Source organism: Elephas maximus, chromosome 24 (assembly GCF_024166365.1).
Source record: "Elephas maximus indicus isolate mEleMax1 chromosome 24, mEleMax1 primary haplotype, whole genome shotgun sequence".
Lineage (NCBI taxonomy): Eukaryota > Metazoa > Chordata > Mammalia > Proboscidea > Elephantidae > Elephas > Elephas maximus.
This window is the reverse complement of record NC_064842.1, coordinates 28,993,711-29,014,183: the sequence shown is the minus strand read 5'-3', so window position 1 is coordinate 29,014,183 and position 20,473 is coordinate 28,993,711. Positions and strand designations below refer to the sequence as shown.

Below are 20,473 nucleotides of genomic sequence, written 5' to 3'. Positions count from 1 at the left end.
AATTTTCCTAGATTCATACTTCGTACATTCCAGGTTCCGATTATTAAAGGATGTTTGCAGCTGTTTCTTCTCATTTTGAGTCATGCCACATCAGCAGGTGAAGGTCCTGAAAGCTTTACTCCATCCACGTCATTAAGGTCAACTCTACTTTGAGGAGGCAGCTCTTCCCCAGTCGTCTTTTGAGTGCCTTCCAACCTGGGGGGGCTCATCTTCTAGCACTGTATCAGACAATGTTCCACTGCTATTCATAAGGTTTTCAATGACTAATGCTTTTCAGAAGTAGACTGCCGGGTCCTTCTTCCTAGTCTTAGTCTGGAAGCTCAGCTAAAACCTGTTCTCCATGGGTGGCCCTGCTGGTTTCTGAATACCTGTGGCATACCTTCCACCATCACAGCAACACACAAGCCCCTACAGTACGACAAACTGTTGCTGTTAGCAACCCTATAGGACAAAGTAACCTTAAAGCTAAGGAAAACCAAACCAAATCCATTTCTGACAAGTCGATTCAGACTCACAGCAACCCTACAGGACAGAGGAGAACTGCCCTATAGGGTTTCCAGTGACAGGCTGGTAGATTCAAACCACCGACCTTTTGGTTAGCAGCCAAAGTCTTAACCACAGCCACCCCGATTATATTTTTTAGGTTAGATAATCTTCTGTGTTGTCACTTGGCAGAATAATTGGGACCTTAATTCACAGGACCAAACGGTCTTTGAAAGTATCTTCTGGTTCTATAAGGAGCACTAGTGGTGCAATGGCTCTGTGGTGTAATTCGTGAGCCACAGGATTTCAACTCAAAAGTACTTGTGGCAATATAACCTGAAGATTCATTTTTCTCCTACTTTAAAATATTAACTTTTCAAAGCCTTGTACTGTTTTCCTCTAATGTATGATACAAGTTGTCAAACTAGTAAAAGTTCTCCCAAAAGGACTAAGTCCACCGTAGTTTGTTGTAATATATTTTCTCATTGTTTCTTCTACTTTTTAAGATAACAGGGGTGATTTACATAGGAATGTTTAACATAATGATGTATTAAATTTTTTTTTTTCAATTAAAAAAGTACACCCTCCACTGGGTTTCTAAACTAATTTCACTATTCAGTAAAACCATCAACTTTTATTACCCACTTGTAATAACTAGCAGAGAGGCAACATGGTTCAGTTTACTAACAAAGGAATAGTCCCTACCATCACCTTAATGTGTTGTTGTTGCTCTTGTTCTTAGGTGCCATCAAGTCAGTTCTGACTCATAGTGACTCTATGTGCACAAGAAAAAGCACCGCCCAGTCCTGTGCCATCCTCACAATTATTTCTGTGTTTAACCCCATTGTCGCAACCACTGTTGTCAATCCATCTCACTGAGGGTCTTGGTCTTTTGTGCTGCCCTCTACTTTACCAAGCATGATATCCTCCTCCAGCAACTAGTCCCTCCTGATAACATGTCCAAAGTGCATGAGACGAAGTCTTGCCATCCTTGCTTCAAAGCAGCATTCTGGCTGTACTTTTTCCAAGACAGATTTGTTCGTTCTTCTGACAGTCCGTGGTATATTCAATATTCTTTGCCAACACCATAATTCAAAGGCATCAATTCTCTTTAGGTTTTCCTTATTCATTGTTCAGCTTTCCCGAGCATATGAGGCAACTGAAAACACCATGGCTTGAGTCTGGTAAACCATAGTCCTCATGGTGACATCTTTGCTTTTTAACACTTTAAAGAGGTCTTTTGCAGCAGATTTGCCCAATGCAATACATCATTTATTTCTTGACTGCTGCTTCTGGGGCGCTGATCGTAGATCCAAGTAAAATGAAATCCTTGACAATGTCAGTCATTTCACCATTTACCACAATGTTGCCTATTGATCAATCCAGTTGTGAGGATTTTGGTTTTCTTTACACCGAGGTGCAATCCATACTGAAGGGTGTAGTCTTTGATCTTAATTGGTAAGTGCTTCAAATCCAAATGTTCACTTTCTGAAAGCAAGGTTGTATCATCTGCAAATCACAGGTTATTAATGAGTCTTCGTCCAATCCTGATGTCAAGTTCTTCTTCATATAGTCTAGTTTCACGGATTATTTGCTCAGCATACAGACTGAATAAGTATGGTGAAAAAAATAAAATCCTGACACATGCCTTTCCTGATTTAAAACCACGCAGTATACCCTTGTTCTATTTGACTGACTACTTCTTGGTCTATGTACAGGTTCTGCCTGAGTACAATTAAGCGTTCTGGAATTCCCATTGTTTGCAATGTTATCCATAATTTGCTATGATCCACATAGTCGAATGCCTTTGTATGGTCAATGAAACACAGGTGAACATCTTTCTTATATTCTCTACTTTCAGCCAAGACCTACTATCAGCATTGATATCCCTCGTTCCATGTCCTTTTCTGAATCCAGCTTGAATTTCTGGCAGTCCCCTGTAGATGCACTGCTGCAACTGCTTTTGAATGATTTCATCAAAATTTTGTTTGCATGTGATATTAATGATATTGTTTGATAATTCCTGCATTCTGTTGGATCACCTTTCTTTGAAACGGGCACAAATATGGACCTATTCCAGTTGGTTGGCCATGTAGCTGTCTTCCAAATTTCTTGGCATAGATAAGTGAGCACCTCCAGTGCTGCATCCATTTGTTGAAACATCTCAATTGGTATTACATCAGTTGCTGGAGCTCTGTTTTCCCCCAATGCCTTCAATGCAGCTTAGACCTCTTCCTTCAGTATCATCATATGCTACCTACTGAAATGGCTAAACCTCAACCAGTTCTTTTTGGTATAGTGACTCTGTGTATTCCTTCCATCTTCTTCTGACGCTCCCTGAGTTGTTCAACATTTTCCCCGTAGAATCTTTCAATATCGCAACTCAAGGCTTGAATTTTTTCTTCAGTTCTTTCAGCTTGAGAAATGCCAAGCATGTTCTTCTATTTTGGTTTTCTAACTCTAGGTCTTTGCACATCTTGTTATAATACTTTACTTTGTCTTCTCGAGCCACCCTTTGAAATTTTCTCTTCAGGTCTTTTACTTCATCATTTCTTCCATTTGCTTTACCTACTTGACATTCAACAGCAAACTTCACAGTCTCTTCTGACATCCATTTTGATCTTTTCTTTCTTTCCTGTCTTTTTAATGACCTTCTGCTTTCTTCATGTATAATGTTCTTTACATCATCCCACAACCAGTGTTGTCTTTGATAATTAACACTTTAAAGAGGTCTTTTGCAACAGATTTGCCCAATGCAATACATCATTTATTTCTTGACTGCTGCCTCCATGGCGCTGATCGTGGATCCTAGTAAAATGAAATCCTTTTTACTTGCATCAGTGGTTCAAATCTATTCTTGAGATGGTCTCTAAATTCAGGTGGAATACACTCAAGGTCATATTTTGGCTCTCACAGACTTGTTTTAATTTTCTTTGGCATCAACCTGAATTTATACACCAGCAATTGATAGGCTACTCTGCAGTTGACCCCGGACTTGTTCTGAATGATGATATTGAGCTTCTCCATCATCTCTTTCCACAGACATAGCTGATTTGATTCCTGTGTATTTCATCTGCTGAGGCCCATATGTATAGCTGCCGTTTACGTTGTGGAAAAAAAAAACTGCAATAAAGAAGTCACCAGTCTGCAAAATTCTATCATGCAATCTCCAGAGTTGTTTCTATCACCATATAAGGCCATATTTTCAACTACTGATTCTCTTCATTTGTTTCCAAATTTCTCATTACAATAACCATTAATCATCAATGCATCTTGATTGCATGTTTGATGAATTTCAGACTGCAGAAGTTGGTAAAAATCTTCAATGTCTTCATCTTTGGTATTAGTGGTTGGTGCAAAATTAAAGTAATATTTGTATTAAGTGGTCTTCCTTGTAGGCGTATGGATATTACCCTATCACTGACAGCGCTGTACTTCATGATAGATCTTAAAATGTTCTTTTTGACAATGAATGCAACGCCATTCCTCTACAATTTGTCATTTTCAGCACAGTAGACCATACAGTTGTCCAATTCAAAATGGCCAATACCGGTCCATTTCACCTCACTAAACGCCTACTAGGATACCTATCTTCAAGCATTCCATTTAATTTTTGACAACTTCCAATTTCCCTAGATTCATACTTAGTACATTCTACATTCCAATTAAGTTTAATGTGTACCTCTGGGCAAAATCACTCAACGTCTTTGCATCTGCTTCTTCAACCATAAAAAAGGAAAAATGCTGCTGACCTGCCTCAAAGGGATGTTGAAAGAAATAACTAATGATTATGAAACACTTTAAAAACATTAATGCGCATTTAGAAACACTATAATTGTAGTGTGAAAGAACCCCTTATAAACCACATATTCTTACCCTGAGCATCTGCTGTGGACAATGACTAATGTGGTCTGCCCCAAAATTAACCTTTCTAATGGAAGCTACTAAGGAGCCCAGATGGCGCAATGGTCAAGAACTTAACTGCTAAACCAAAAGGTTGGCAGTTCAGACCTACCAGCCACTCATAGGACACAGACATAGAAGTTTTCTTCCGTAAAGATTACAGCCTTGGAAACCCTATGGGGCAGTTCTACTCTGTCCTATAGGGTCGCTATGAGTCAGAATCGACTCGACAGCACAACAAGAGCAATAACAATGAAAGCTACTAGGGATCCCAAAGAACAGAGTTAGTAATGATAGAACCAGCTTCTCTAGAAACCAGCCTACAGCATAGGGATACTCCCTTAATAATCCTCACAGCTTACGTTCTAATAGCAAACTCATGCAATTAGATATCATTAATAGCATTAGAATAATAACCTATAAAGATATGAGAGCCCGCTATATATTTTACAGATGATTGAAACTATTTACCACCTACTAGTACTAGATGGTCAGATAAATTAACGATATTTCCTGAATACCCACGGAATGCTAAACACTCCTAGAATCAAGGCCTAGACATATCCGACAAAAGTTAAAACTAAGAAAATATACTGGTACCCTATATAAATCACTTACTGGTAGAGAAAATAACATACTTAATGCAAATAAATTTTGCTAAAGCCATCAAAAAGAACCACACAGATCTGTACGAACTGACACAGAAGGATATCCATGACGGAGTAAGTAAAAAAAGTAAGCTACAGAACAATACGTATTTTATGAGCCCACTTTTGCAAAAACAAATATATATATATATATATATATATAAGTTCACGTGTGCAAAGAAAAGGTTATAGAAGAATATACCCTAAATTTACTCAACTTACCAACAAGAAGTGAAACTAGAAAAGGTAATGACTATTTATTTTTACTTTAATATTTAATAGTTATAGCAAGCTAGTATTGCTTTTGTAATAAAAACTTTAATTCTGCTAGGAGCAGAACTAGTTTAGAGAAATAAGTATTTCTTTAAGTTGAGGCAAAGCAAAAATAGACACTTTCCAGTGACTTAAAAGTGTCAAAAGCCCTGATTTGCTTTTTTTTAAAACATCACCAAATAAATAATAGCTGCGCAATTTTCATCAAAAAAATTCAGATAAAACAGAAATGGGTCCTTTGTTGAGGTATCCTTATGAAGATCAAACAGAAAATGTGAAAAGCTGTATTTTAATAAACTCCCAAATAGGTGTAAGCCATGCTGCTTCATTTAAACTATGAAACCAATCAGACAGACAAACAAAAAAACCCACTGCGTGGAGTCAAGTCCGACTCATAGTGACCCTATAGAACAAAGCAGAACTCCCCCATAGGGTTTCCAAGGAACGGCTGGGCTGGTGGATTTGAACTGCTGACATTTTGGTTAGCAGCTGAGCTCTTAACCACTGAGCAACCAGGGCTCTTTCATTTTCAAGCCTGTTCTTCTTCCTCTTTACTACTTCTCTCTAGGTAGAAACTTAGGCTTGGCAGGGCCCCAACATTCATTTGCTCCACCCCATAGACTTACCATTGTAGACTGGCTTCAGGTTACTAACTGCCACCATCAAAGCACTGAGCTAGCTGATCAAGAGAAGAAAAAAATTCTTGCCCCACATAAGCCATGCTAGAGGTGGATGCTGACCCAGGGGGAAAAAAAAACATATATACACACACACACATATATATACGTATGGGTATATATACACATATACATATACACACACACTGGCTCAACCAATACAGTAACCTTCTAGGCTCGGAAGTAAAATCTACTTTTCCCTTGAAAGAATCCTTTCTAGTCAAGATGACAGCAAATTAGCATGGATGACAAGTATTATATTTACTAAGAACAGCTTTTGTATTAGGAAGGACTAGGATAAATAAAAGTTTGAAAAGCAAACAAAGAGTCTTTGAAATAAGGATGAGGGTTGAACAACACGATGAACACAGTATCACTGAACTGTACAGATAAAGACTGTTGAAATGTCAAAAGGTTTATTACATAATATTTATCACAATTAAAAGAAAAAAAAAACAGAGTCCTTGGAATAAGGAAATCTGGCTTTCACCTTTCATTAAAAGTTCTGTTTTAAAAGGTTTCAAAAAGGCAAAAATAACAGGTTTTGATCTTTACTACAAAATAGTAACTTTTTTCCTTAAAAAAGATTATTGGGAAGTTTGTCTTCCCAATAATCTTTTTTAAGGAAAAAAGTTACTATTTTGTAGTGTACTATTTGTGTTTAATCTCAAAAAAAAAAAAAAAAAAAAACTAAAATCACTACAAACCAAACCTGTTGCCGTGCAGTCAATTCCGACTCATAGTGACCCTATAGGACAAGGTAGAACTGCCTCATAGGATTTCCAATGAGCATCTGGTGGAATCGAACTGCAGACCTTTTGGTTAGCAGCCATAGCTCTTAACCACTACGCCACCAGGGTTTCCAGAATCACTTTACCGCTCTAAAATTTCACAAGAATTTCCACATTCTTTGTATAGAACTAATAATAGCAAAAAAAAAAAAAAAAACCGCTACCGTCGAGTCGATTCCGAGTCTAATAATAGTAAAAAAAAAAATTCCGAGTCTAATAATAGTAAAAAAAAAAAATAATAGTAGCTACTATTTATTCAGAATTTACCATGTGGTGGAGCATATATTTAGAATTTTACGTTTCTTATTATATTCAGTCATTCCCAACAACTCTATGAGGTAGGTACTACAATCATTGCTCATTTTAGGTGAGAATGCCAGCCTTTTTGGGAAGTTTAAGAAACTTGTCCACTTGACTGGTAAGCAGGAGAGCTGTGATTTGATCCTAAGGGGTCTTGATTCAAGAATCCTCCCTAGAATCTGGAAGGCATTACGCTGAGTGAAATTAGTCAGTTGCAAAAGGACAAATATTGTATAAGATCACTATTGTAATAACTGGAGAAATAGTTTAAACAGAGAAGAAAAAATTCTTTGATGATTATGAGAGGGACAAAGGAGGGAGAGGAGTTTTCACTAATTAGATGGTAGGTAAGAATTATTTCAGGTGAAGGGAAAGACAACACACAATACAGGAGAGGTCAGCACAACTGGACTAAACCAAAAGTAGTTTCCTGAATAAACTGAATGCTTTAACCCTAGCATAGCAGGGGCAGGGGTTTGGGGACCATGGCTTCAGGGGACACCTAAGTCGACTGACATAATAAAATCTTTTAAGAAAACATTCTGCATACTACTTTGTAAAGTGGTTTCTGGGGTCTTAAATGCTAGCAAGCAGCCATCTAAGATGCATCAATGGGTCTCAGCCCACCTGGAGCAAAGAAGCATGAAGAACACCGAAGACACAGGTAATCATGACCCCGAGAGACAGAAAGGACCACATAAACCAGAGACTAATCGGCCAGAGACCAGAAGAACTAGATGGTGCCCGGGTACAACCGATGACTGCCCTGACAGGGAACACAACAGAGAACCCCTGAGGGAGCAGGAGAGCACCGGGATACAGACCGCAAATTCTCATAAAAAGACCAGACTTAATGGTCTGACTGAGGCTAGAAAAACCCTGGAGGTCATGGTCCCCAGACTTTGTTAGCCCAAGACATGAACCATTCCCACAACCAACCCCTCAGACAGGGATCAGACTGGACTATGGGACAGAAAATGATACTGGTGAAGAATGAGCTTCTTGGATCAAGTAGACACATGAGACTATGTTGGGATCTGAGAGATGAGAGAGCAGAGGGGGTCAGAAGCTGGCCAAATGGACATGAAAATAGAGAGTGAAGGGAAGGAGTGTGCTGTCTCATTAGGGGGAGAACAATTAGCAGTATATAGAAAGGTGTATGTAAATTTTTGTATGAGAGACTGACTTGATTTGTAAACTTTCACTTAAATCACAGTAAAAATTTTAAAAAAAAAAAAAGAATCCTCCCTGTATCAGCTCATAAAAGAAGTGATAGGCTTCTACCAAAATAATATAGCTACCATGTATTGACTGCTCAGAACTATGCCAAGCACAGTATAAAGCATTTGATATATGATACTTCATTTAGTCCTTAAACAATCTTGCAAGGTAGCTATTATTACCCTCATTTTGCAAAAAATGAAACGTGTTTAATCTCAAAAATGAATAACTTTTCCCAAAGTTCTGCGGTCAAGTAAAGGACACAGACAGGGCTAGAAACAAGAGCTCTTTCTTTCAAAGCCATATACAAACCAATAATAAGGTGCCAGTGCACCAGCACCCCCCTACTGCCCGCCTGCCAACACTAAGGTTAAGCTAAAAAGATGCTGACCCCAGGTACAAAAATGTAGGATTTTATACTTATTTCTAAGTGCATCCTAAAGTTAATTACATCTGGTTATTCACTGTTCTCATAGGGTCGCTATGAGCCGGAATCGACTCAACGGCACTGGGTTGGGTATTCACTGTTAGATATTATCCTTGCCTCAGTATACCTCATTAGGGCAAATAACTGAATGTGGACAAGATGAGAGCAAAAATATATTAACTTTTATAACAGTTTCGTAAATAATACCCACAGTGCTAAAAGCTATTTTTCCAAATTTCCACACTGGCCTTTTATAATTACGAAATGTTGCCATGAATCAAAGCCTTTTTAATTATAATTGAAAAAACTCAGATTCTTCTTAGGAATCCAAAAAAGTGAACACCTCAAGCAATATACAAAAGCAAAAGAGAAAATAAAATGAGTAGTGCCCAGCTGCATCACCCATTTACTTAACGGTAAGAGGCTATCCAAATGACTATTCTTAATACCAAATACAGAGAATAGATAAGGTTCTATAGAGCTGTGTTTCTAACATCTGAATTATGGATTCCATTGAGACTGTGACAAAAGCTGCGGTTTCTCTCCTCAGAAAGTGTATGACCAGGTAAAATTTTACACGGCACTTTGAGGAGGGAGAAATTTATGGAGACCTTGAAAAGCCTCTACTGGAACCGTTTAAAGTATGAGCAAGTGTTAATTAAGGAATACTAGAACTCAAGATAAGTGGTGTTTTAGAACTTTATCATTTTTGCTTTTTTTTTATTATGCCTCTTGCTTTTATTAGCCAGCCTAAAATATGACTATTAGTATTGTAAAGTAAACACAACATTTGCCTTCTCCAGCTACGTAAGCTGATCTTAGTATATCTGCTTTTTATTTTGTGTAAGCTGTTCATATACTTCTATAAATTAATTTTTTTTCTTCACCAAATCTACATGATGCCTCCAATTTTAGTGTGAAAATTATCAGGGTCTAGAAATACACTATTTTCCATGGAAAACTTGAATGTCAGGATTCCCTGCACAAGATCCTGAAAAAACTTACACGTAATCATTAATTACAACAAAAGTTCTCTTTTAAAATTAATTTAAACAAACTGATCAGTTGTTTTAAGAAGCAGCAAATGTACTGTCTTATTTGGGTGTAGGTGCCCTGGCAGTGCAGTGGTTAAGCACTCAGATGCGAATGGAAAGGTCAGTGGTTCGCACACACCAGCTGCTCCGTGGGCAACAGATGTGGCAGTCTGCTCCCATACAGAGTATAGCCTTGGAAATCCTATGGGGCAGTTCTACTCTATCCTATAGGGTGGCTAGGAGTTCGAATTGACTAGACAGCATGGGATTTTTTGGTTTGTTTTGTTTTGTATTTGGGTATAAACTAATTAAATGAAGATATTTAAATCATCTTGGGAACAAAGCTAGTTAGAGCTTATGTTTTGTTCAATGTCCATTAGTTTAAAAGGAGCCCCCAACTGAAAAGAAAACAATGTTGATATGCTTCCGTTTTTCTTCATATTCAAATTAAGTTACAAGCTAAAAAAACAATGTTTTGCACTTAGGTAATCAATGAACATTTCAAAGAATTCTATTTGCAACGTACATCTTACAAAATTCCACACCTTCCACAACCTGCAATCATTTAAAAAGCAATTAATGTAACTATGGTTTCCACTGTTTCCTTTAAGTGTCATCTTATCTAGTGTTTCTAAATTCACAGGAATTTAGAAACATCCTACAAGATCTACCACTTTTGTTCTGTGACACCAAAAGGAAAGCAGCAGGAGTCCTGTTTTTTAAAAAATTTGTAAAGAATAGTTGGCAAATCTTTTAAATGTATCTGGTACTAAAAAATTAATATAGTACAACAGTATTTACTTACAGTCACATTTCACATACTGCAGTTACCATTTGTTACAAGTATAAAATACAAACACTTATTTCCAGAATTTAAGTAGCCCTAATTTCACCCTGGAAACCCCTGGGGGCATAGCAGTTAAGAACTACAGCTTCTAACCAAAAGGCTCACAGTGCAATCCACCAGATGCTCCGTGGAAACCACACGTGGCAGTTCTACTCTGTCCTATAGGGTCCCTATGAGTCAGAATTGACTCAAGGGCAACAAGTTTAGTTTCTGGTTTTAACTTCATCCTAAGGCACCCTGGTGGCACCATGGTTAAGCACCTGGCTACTAACGGAAAGGCTGGTGGTTCGAACTTATCCAGAAGCATCTGTTCCCACAAATATTACAGCCTAGGAAACCCTATGGGGCAGTTTTACTGTGTTGCATGGGGTTCCTCTGAATCAAAAATCAACTGGACAGCACCTAACAACAATCACTTCATCCTAAACTCCATTTTTCCAATTAGTCAGGCAAAAAATCTTGGTGTCATCCTTGACTCTCTCTTCTACATTCAATCAGACAAGAACCCCTGTTGGCTCTTGCTTTAAAATACATCTAGGAAAAAAAGTTACATCTAGATTCTGACCACTTCTCACTTCCTCCACTGTGACCACCCTGGTATGAGCCACCACCATCTCACCATTATCCTTTATTAAAACTGTTTTCTAACCTGTCTGCTTCTATCCTTGACCCTCCTATAGCCTGTCTGAACACAGCAGTCAGTGATAGTTTAAAAAAAATTATGAAAATGTATCACTCTGGAAGAAGAGTATGTCACTCCTGTGTTCAAAACTCTGCAATCACACCCTGTGTCTTTCAGAGTGAAAGCCAAAGTCCTCACGAAGGCCTCCAAGTGATTTGATCTGCTCCCCCACATTTCCTTTACCTGTCGGTCCTCATGCCCTACCCATCTCTTCCTTATTCCACTTTAGCCACTCTGGCTTCAGTGTTCTTGGCCTGGCCTGCCACATAAGCACATGGTTAACTCACCTCCTTCCTTCAAGTATCTGCCTGAAGTATTTGCTTGAAATGCCTAGTCAATAAAGCCTACCCTGACAACCATATTTAGTATTATAACCTGCCCCAATTCCCATGTTCCCTATCCTCTGGACCCTGCTTCACTCCTCTTATTTCCATACTACTTATCATCTAATGGAAACCCTGGTAGAATAGCGGTTAAGTGCTACGGCTGCTATCCAAAAGGTTGGCAGTTCAAATCCGCCAGGTGCTCCCTGGAAACTCTATCAGGCAGTTCTACTCTGTCCTATAGGGCCGTTATGAGTCAGAATCAACTCGACAGCAGTGGGTTTGGGTTTTTGTTTTTGTTTTTTTTTTGCTTTTATCACCTAATAATGAGCCCTGGTGGCACAGCGGTCACTCGCTCAGCTGATGACCAGAAGGTCAGCAATTCGAACCCACCAGCCACCCAGTGGGAGAAGGATGTGGCAGGCTGCTTTCATAAAGATTTACAGCCTTGGAAACCCTACAGGGCAGTCGACTCTATGGCAATGAGTCTGGTTTGAGTTTATCTCCTGACGAACTAAATAATTATTTATTATGTTTATTCTTAATTGTCTACCTCCTCTCTCTTTAAATAGTAAGATCCATGAGGCCAGAAGTTTTTCTGTTTTGTTCATTGATATACCCCAAACGGCTAGAACAGGGACTAGCACATAGTAACCACTCATGTTGAATGAATGAAAAAAAAAAAGTCCAGCTCCTTGGTGGCCACTTGTAAAGCTACACAAAACACCTGAAGTTAAACACTCAGCTCACAACAGGACTATCACAGATAGTATTACTACCCTAAAACTGGAAAGGTCCCCAAGAGAATTGAAAATACATGTTCAGATATATGCTTGTACGAATAATAGCAGCATTACTCATAATAGCAAAAGTAAAAACCCAAACGTCCACCAACTGACGGATGGATTAACAAAATGTTGCATATCCAACATTATTCAGCAACAATAAGGAATAAGGTGCTAAAAAGAATATTGTTGTTGTTGTTGTCGTTAGGTGCCGTCGAGTCAGTTGCGACTCATAGCAACCCTATGTACAACAGAACGAAACACTGCCTGGTCCTGCACCATCCTTACAATCGTTGTTATGCTTCAGCTCATTGTTGCAGCCACTCTGTCAATCCACCTTGAGGGTCTTCCTCTTTCTCACTGACCCTGTACTCTGCCAAGCATGATGTCCTTCTCCAGGGACTGATCCCCCCTGACAACATGTCCAAAGTATGGAAGACGCAGTCTCGCCATCCTTACCTCTAAGGAGCATTCTGGACGCACTTCTTCCAAGACAGGTTTGTTCGGTCTTTTGGCAGTCCATGGTATATTCAATATTCTTCGCCAACACCACAATTCAAAGGCCTCAACTCTTCTTCAGTCTTCCTTATTCACTGTCCAGCTTTCACACGCATATGATGTGATTGAAAATACCATGGCTTGGGTCAGGAGTACCTTAGTCTTCAGGGTGACATCTTTGCTCTTCAACACTTTGAAGAGGTTTTTTGCAGCAGATTTGCCCAATGCAGTGCGTCTTTTGATTTCTTGACTGCTGCTTCCATGGTTGTTCATTGTGGATCCAAGTAAAATGAAATCCTTGACAACGTCAATCTTTTCTCCATTTATCATGATGTTGCTCACTGGTCCAGCTGTGAGGATTTTTGTTTTCTTTATGTTGAGGTGTAATCCATACTGAAGGCTGTGGTCTTTGATCTTCATCAGTAAGTGCTTCAACTCCTCTTCACTTTCAGCAAGCAAGGTTGTGTTATCTGCGTAACGCAGGTTGTTACTGAGTCTTCCTCCAAGCCCGATGCCTCGTTCTTCTTCATATAGTCCAGCTTCTTGTATTATTTGTTCAGCATACAGATTAAATAGGTATGGTGAAAGAATGCAACCCTGACGCACACCTTTCCTGACTTCAAACCAATCCGTATCCCCTTGTTCTGTCCAAACAACTGCCTCTTGATCTATGTAAAGGTTCCTCGTGAGTACAATTAAGTGTCCTGGAATTCCCATTCTTCACAATGTTATCCATAGTTTGTTATGATCCACACAGTCAAATGCCTTTGCATAGTCAATAAAACACAGGTAAACATCCTTCTGGTATTATTATTATTATTCAAAAAGAATATATTCAAAAAGAATATACATGCTACTAAATGGACGAACCTTGAAGACATTATACTAAACAAAAGAAGCCTGTCACAGAAGTCACACACTGTATGATTTCATTTATATGAAATGTCCAGAATAAGAACACTGAGAGGCAAAAAGTAAATTAGGAGTTTCCAGGGGCAGGGGGAGGGGAAAACGGGTAGTAACTGGTAATGGCTACGGGGTTTCTTTTTGGGGAGACGAAAATTTCTGGTGTTAAGATAGTAGTGATGGTTGCACGGCCTTGTGAAAACACCAAAAACTACTGAACTGTACACTTTAAAACGGTGAACTTTATGGTATAGGAATCATTTCCCATTTTTAAAATTTACAGAAAAAAAAAAACTGAAAGGACTGCTCAGCTGAATGTTCACTGCTCAGCAATAAGGGAAATCTAGTTGTACCTAGCTCTAAGAATCTTATCCATCAACTAATCACAGCAAAAAGAAAAAAGAAGCGGGGTATAAATCTGTAAGTCCCCAGGTACTGCAAACAGTCAACATACTCAGCTGCTAAGCAAAATTTAGAGGTTCAAGTCCACCCAGACACGTCTCAGAAGAAAGGCCTGGCAATCCACTTCCAAAAAATCAGTGATTGAAAGCCCTATGGAGCACAGTTTTACTATGACACACATGGGGCACCATGAACTGGAATCAACAGCAACCGGTGGTGGTGGACTCATCTACAGAAAGCAGCAAGTGGGACTTTTCCCCCTCAGCCAATCTATTCAAATCCTATCACCCTCACCATTAAACACATTCTCAACACAACCGCTTTTCACCACCAGGTTCACCACCACCTCTCACCAGAGTGTGACAGCCTTACAACTGCTCTCCCTACTTCCGCTCTTGCTCCTCGCGTTCTATTTTCTACACAGTAGTTGCTGTTCTTTTTTGAAAATTGTCATGGATTGAGTTGTGTCCCCAAAAATATCTGTCAACTTGGCTAGGTCCTGATTCCCAGTATTATATGTCTATCATTTTGTCATCTGATGTGATTTCCCTGTGTTGTAAGTCCTATCGCTACGATATAGTTAGAAGGATGGTGGCAGTTACACTGATGAGATGTACAAGATTAGATACTGTCTTAAGCCACTTTTGAGATATAAAAGAAGTGAACAGAGAGACATGGGAACCTCATACCACCAACAATGAAGAGCAAGAGCGCACATCCTTTGAACCCAGGGTGTCTACGCTGAAAAGCTCCTAGACCAAGGGAAGACTGATTGATGAGAAGGACCTTCCTCCAGGGCTGACAGAGAAAGCCTTCCCCTGGAGCTGACGCCCTACATTTGGACTTGTAGCCCAATAGACTGTGAGAGAATAAACTTGTTTGTTGAAGCCATCCACTTGTGGTATTTCTGTTATAGCAACACTAGTTGAGTAAGACAAAAATGTACATCAGATCACTTCACTCTCTTGCTCAAGACCCTTCAATGACTTCCTAATACACTTCAGATGTTATTCTAAGTCCTTATCAAGGACTACAAAGCCCTACATTGGACTAGCCCTTGCCTACATCTCTAAACTCACACCATACACCTCAGCCCTAATCGCCTTCTTCCTGATCTTAAATATGCACAGCTCATTCAGTTCTACCTCCTAGTTTGTTGGTAATACCTGGGGTCTTAAAAGCTTGCCAAGCAGCCATTTAAGGCACAACAACCTTGAGCAACAGAGGAAAAAGGAGACTCAGGAACAAGAAGAGAAAATTAAATGTGTGGCTAATTGCTTCCATGAACAACTGCCTCCTTGCCATGAGACCAGAGGAACTGAACGGTGCCCAGCCACCATTACTGAACAATGTGATCAAAGATTCTACAGAAGAATCCTGATCAAAAGGGAGGAAATGTAGAGCAGAATTTAAAATTCTCATGGACTCCAGATTTTCGGGAGCAATGGAGGCTGACTGAACCCCTGAAACTATTGCCCTGAAATAACCTTTAAACCTTAAACCAAAAATACCACCTGAAGCCTTCTTAAAACCAAACAATATTTTAGCTTAACTAGTAAAGAATGTCAGCCTTGAGCACTATGCTCTTCCAAGATCTACTTATAGTTTCCATATACATCACACCCTGCTTTTTTCCTTCTTACTTTCAACATGCTGTTCCCTTTATGTCTGAAACACTTTTTCACCTAGCCAAAGCTTAACATCTCAGCTTAAATGTCAGCGCTACCAGAGAGCTGTCCGTGAACCCAGTCTGATCCAGATATCCTATTCTATCCTCCCACAAACACTTCTCACAATCACTATATGCTGTAATAAGTATTCTTATAATTAAACATGCTGTAACTTTTGCTTTATTTTTCTGTCTTATAATAAATTGTGAGCTCCTCGAGAGCAGGTCACCTTACTCACCTTCATACCACACTGCCTGACACACGGAAGGTGGTATTGGTAAACGAATGATTTATTTAAGAATGAAAGAGGGAGGGAAAGACAGAAACAGAAAAAGGGGAAGACAGAAGAGTATTATAAAAGGGCATCTGTTATCAATCCATTAATTTTATGTAATCACTGAAAAAAGAATGGTACATCTGAAAAAGCCAATCTACCCAGATTCTAAGTACAATCATCCAAATCCCTCATCCCAAAAATTCTGCTGTTTAGTCCATCCAGGCCACCTCATCTAAAAATTTACTACAATGTAATAAGAGATGCTAGTAACATGCACAAGACATAAGCAGGAAAAAAAAATTTAGTTCAGAAAAAAAGGTAGGAAATGAATTTGACATAACTAAAATTGTCTCAGAATTATTTATAAACATAAATGAACCACCATTTCCTGATAATGCTCTATCAGTGGTGTTGAAAAATCTACCTAAAGTACAAAAAATAAACCCAACATAACATCAACACCATGATCTATGTTAAAGCATAAATTGTGTTTCAAGTCACATTTCTCAAAAACACAATGTACAAAAATACCACAAGATAAAGCATACTCATCAGTAAAGATGCTGTATTTATTTAAATAAATTCTTAAAGAACTACATGAAAATTCCTGTTAAAACATATAACACTGAAAACGACCTGTACATTTTTATGTTTGGAATTCAAAGCAATAGCTGAAAAGTATTATTACTAAATATTCTTTCAGTTATCTCACAACACTGTCACTTAGCAATTTTTTTTTTTAATTTTGTCATCAATGGGACAGAGACACTACAAACTTAAAATCTTGCTTCAAAATACCAATATTCTTGGTAAAATCCAGTAAATGGCAAAAATTCTTCTACAGTTCCATTGTCATTATAGAATACAAATTGGGAATACAAAACAAAAAATAATTTAAGCCCAATATAACCAATACTAGATACTTCTTGATCTGTAATTTTGCCTAAAAAAATATCAGTTATGAGCAACTTTTCATCTTTTACCACACAAACATTAAGTTGTAAAAAAATAAGCTAACTTATTAGTACTAGTGATTATCTTCTTCCCAAAGAAAAGAATTACTAATAACAGCAAAAAGTCCCCGTTGTGTAAAATTAGAAATTTTAATAACTTTTTCCTTTTAATATTACTGATTTTTTTAAGCAGATAAGAATGGAAATGTTGAGCACTTAAAATTAACAGTTCTAAAATAATACCAAAAAATTTGCATTTGCCTAATACTATGAAACTTTTAAGGCTAAAATTTCCAATATACTTTCATTTTTTTAAACAGACAAGTGAAAAAAAAAAAAGAAAGAAAAAGAAATGTTAAATCTAAACACCTTCAACCTCCCACATTTCTCTTAACCAAACATTTACAGAGAACCTAAGATGTGTCAAGCACTCCTTTGGGAACTGGGACAGATGACACTTATTCTAAACTAAACCCGTATTACTGAGCTCCTCAACTTCACATATTATTCAAACCAACAGTTTTCTTAAAAAATTCTTGTCCAACACTAAGGAAGATATACGGTTTTCCTAATAAATCCACTTTTCACCGTTTTACACAGGTCACAGGAGTTGGAGCTACTATCTGCAACTAACAAAAGATTCATTTCGGAAACATCACTGATACAGGAACTGAGCAGATAAAAACTGTTCCATGTAGGAGTTTACAGCACCCAAACTCAAGGAAAAAACCGATCTGGGCTCACAGAGAAGTCTGTAGCAGATACAAACGTCTCAACAGCCACAGATTTTACTTTCTTCTATAAACACAAGCATTACAAATTTTAATCCAGATGCAGTACTGTAAAACCGGTCTTGATTTCGAAGTGAAATACATTCTTAAAAATAATTCATCAAAGGAACACTCAAAAGTAAATGACAGTTACACTTTAACATATTATCTGTTCCATTTCTACACTTGTGAACACACTCTACCCTTTTCAAGCATTTCTCAGTATGCACCGGATGAAAAAAACATCTGCTAACCTCAAAATTCCACCAGTTGAATCTAGACATTTCAGATATCTAAGGCTTTTTATTCTCGAGTGTATTTTAAAAAATCAGACAGCATTCAATTACAGATTCTCTAAACCGAAAAACCACCACCTGTACTTTTATTGTTATCATTTCTTCCATCAATTAAGCAAACTGTACTTTTCAGACACCGTCATCCTCCATTCAGCTAACCTGTTTACATTTAAGAGAAACCTGGCCATCAATTTTCCACACATCACAAAGCAATACAGCATCGGACAATTTACAGACAAATTGGATCAATAAAGGAAAATAAAACACATAAGTCCCTAGAAATACAAGGAACAACTGCTATCTCTGAACTGTGGAAAGATCACCAAAATTCTCTTTGAAAACCTTTCAATCAAGATTATTTTCTCGCTAATGAAATAGATTTTCTGCTAAAAATTCGCAATACCGTTCAACAATAAATAAGATTTTCTTTCATCACTGTAACCGACAGAACCACAACAGTTCAGTTTCTAGAAACCGATTACTTGACCTGCTTTTTCAGTTCTACGTTTTAAAACATTCTAATTCGTGCAGTTATTCCTGTCCCTCCCTGCAAAAGGAGATGTTCTACCTAGAAGAATCACCCTCACTGACTCCAACTCACGGGCCCAAGTGTCCAGGCGGCAGCAAAGCCTCTGAGATGTAGCGATCCACGCCAGCTGACCCCCATCGTCTCCCGCGGAAAGGCATGGGCACCAAGCCACCAAACACACCTTCCTCTGCAAAACTCGGAGGCCCGACACGACGACCTCGGGCAAATCCCCTACTTCCTGAGTTCTACCCCCCAGAGGTTTGTTTTCAGTAGCCAATCTTACCTTCATTGTGATTCCGGGGCCGCGATCCCCTCGAAAACACCAGATTCACCTGCACCTGGAGGGGAAACAAAAGACCCCCGATCAGCACTTCAGACCCCCCCTTTGCGCCGGCAAAGACGCAGGGGACAGAGTAAAGCCTCAGCCCCGACACCTTTAAACGCTGATTCGGGGCTCCTTCTGGCCCCACCGTCCCCCCAAGGCCAGCCACCTACACCGCTCGGCAGCTTCCCGTCCCCATTGTCAGGACCCGACGGAGTTTCCCGTCTCCGACAATGACGCCATTTCTGTCAGAGAAGAAACTCACAACAAGCCCGGAGTCCGGCGCCGAGTCGCCTGCCCTCCCAGCGGCGCCTCCTCGCCCCGCCGCGCTGCTCCTCTGCCCTGAGGGCCCCGCAGCCCCGCGTCGGAGCCGAAGAGCGGCCGGCCCGGAGGAGGAGACCGAGAGGGGCGCGGAAGAAGTCCGGCCGACCCGAGGGGCCGCGCGCGGCAGGGCTCCCCCTCCCCCCAGGAGCCTCTGCCCGCGGCCCGTTCCTGGGCCGGGGACCCTGCGAAGCGGGAGCAAGACCACCACCTGCCCACACCGCGGGGGACAGCGTGAGGACCGGAGACCTCGGACGGAGCCCCCCCCGGCCGGGCCCCCCACCGCGGCCGAGGGCCGCTAAACCGCTGAGTCTGCGGCCGCTCGGCCATGGGCGATTCGGGCTCCGCAATTGCGGTGGGGGGGGGGGCGGAGGCTCCCGGGAAAAAGAGGCCCCGAATTCGGGAGCCCGCTGAGAGACCACCACGGCGATCTCCCTCCTGCTCCTCGACCGGGCCCCGTGACTCCCAAAAGGCTCCCTTACGAGACCCCAAAAGCCCCCAAAATGTCCCTACCTTTCTCAGAGGCGAGATCTGACCCTGGCACGTCCAGAGTCCCCTCCCTTCCTCCTCCCCCCCAAAAACCAGCAGGCCCGGGAGAGAGATGGGGGAAGAAGGGCGGCAGGTCCAGCGGTTGCTGAGGCTGAGGCTCCGGCTCCTCCTCCTCCCGCGGCGGCGACTGGTACCTTTGTTTGGCGGCCGCTCGGGCTCCCTCGCTGGGGGGGAGGGGGAAGACGAAAAATCCCTCTCGGACTGGAGGTCCGGGTCCCCAATCGCACTGCCCTCCAGAGGACGGCAGCAGTGGACCCTCTGTAGCTCTCACCGGGCAAAGGACCAGGCAGTGGCCGTGGTAGCCGCAAGCTTAAGCTCGCAGTCACCCTCCGCTCCGGCGCCCGAGCTGCTCACTCCGGACTCGACTGACGGGCAAACATCGCTTCCCCCACCAACCTCAGGTCCCCCCCCCCCCGCTTCTCCTCTCCTTTCACCCCGCCCCTTGGTTTTTCTCCCCTCCCCTACCTCTTTCCCGGATGGCCTCTTAGACGACCTCGGATTGGCTAGAGTTACTTAGAGCCCGCCTATACCTTCTTCTTATTGGTCTCTGCGATACAAACACCGACGCCATTTTCCCACCAGTTCTA

At 40.5% G+C, this 20,473-nt stretch overlaps 1 protein-coding gene across 5 annotated transcripts in view; it reads right to left on the bottom strand.

Moving 5' to 3' along the window:
* The window catches only part of ARID4B (AT-rich interaction domain 4B), a 185,072-nt gene extending 164,790 nt beyond the window's left edge, over positions 1–20,282 (bottom strand). For 3 of the 5 annotated variants that reach the window (XR_007515305.1, XM_049868571.1, XM_049868574.1), the window contains exons 1-2: positions 20,021–20,282; positions 18,978–19,032 (exon numbers count right to left, since the gene is read on the bottom strand). Coding sequence is in view for 4 of the 5 variants with exons in the window: in XM_049868571.1 (XP_049724528.1) it covers positions 18,978–18,983 (6 nt within the window). In the remaining variant the exon portion in view is untranslated. Of the gene's footprint in view, positions 1–18,977; positions 19,033–19,850 lie in introns of all 5 variants that reach the window. The other 2 variants (XM_049868572.1, XM_049868573.1) reach the window with 2 other exon arrangements.
* Positions 20,283–20,473: the final 191 nt, after the last annotated feature.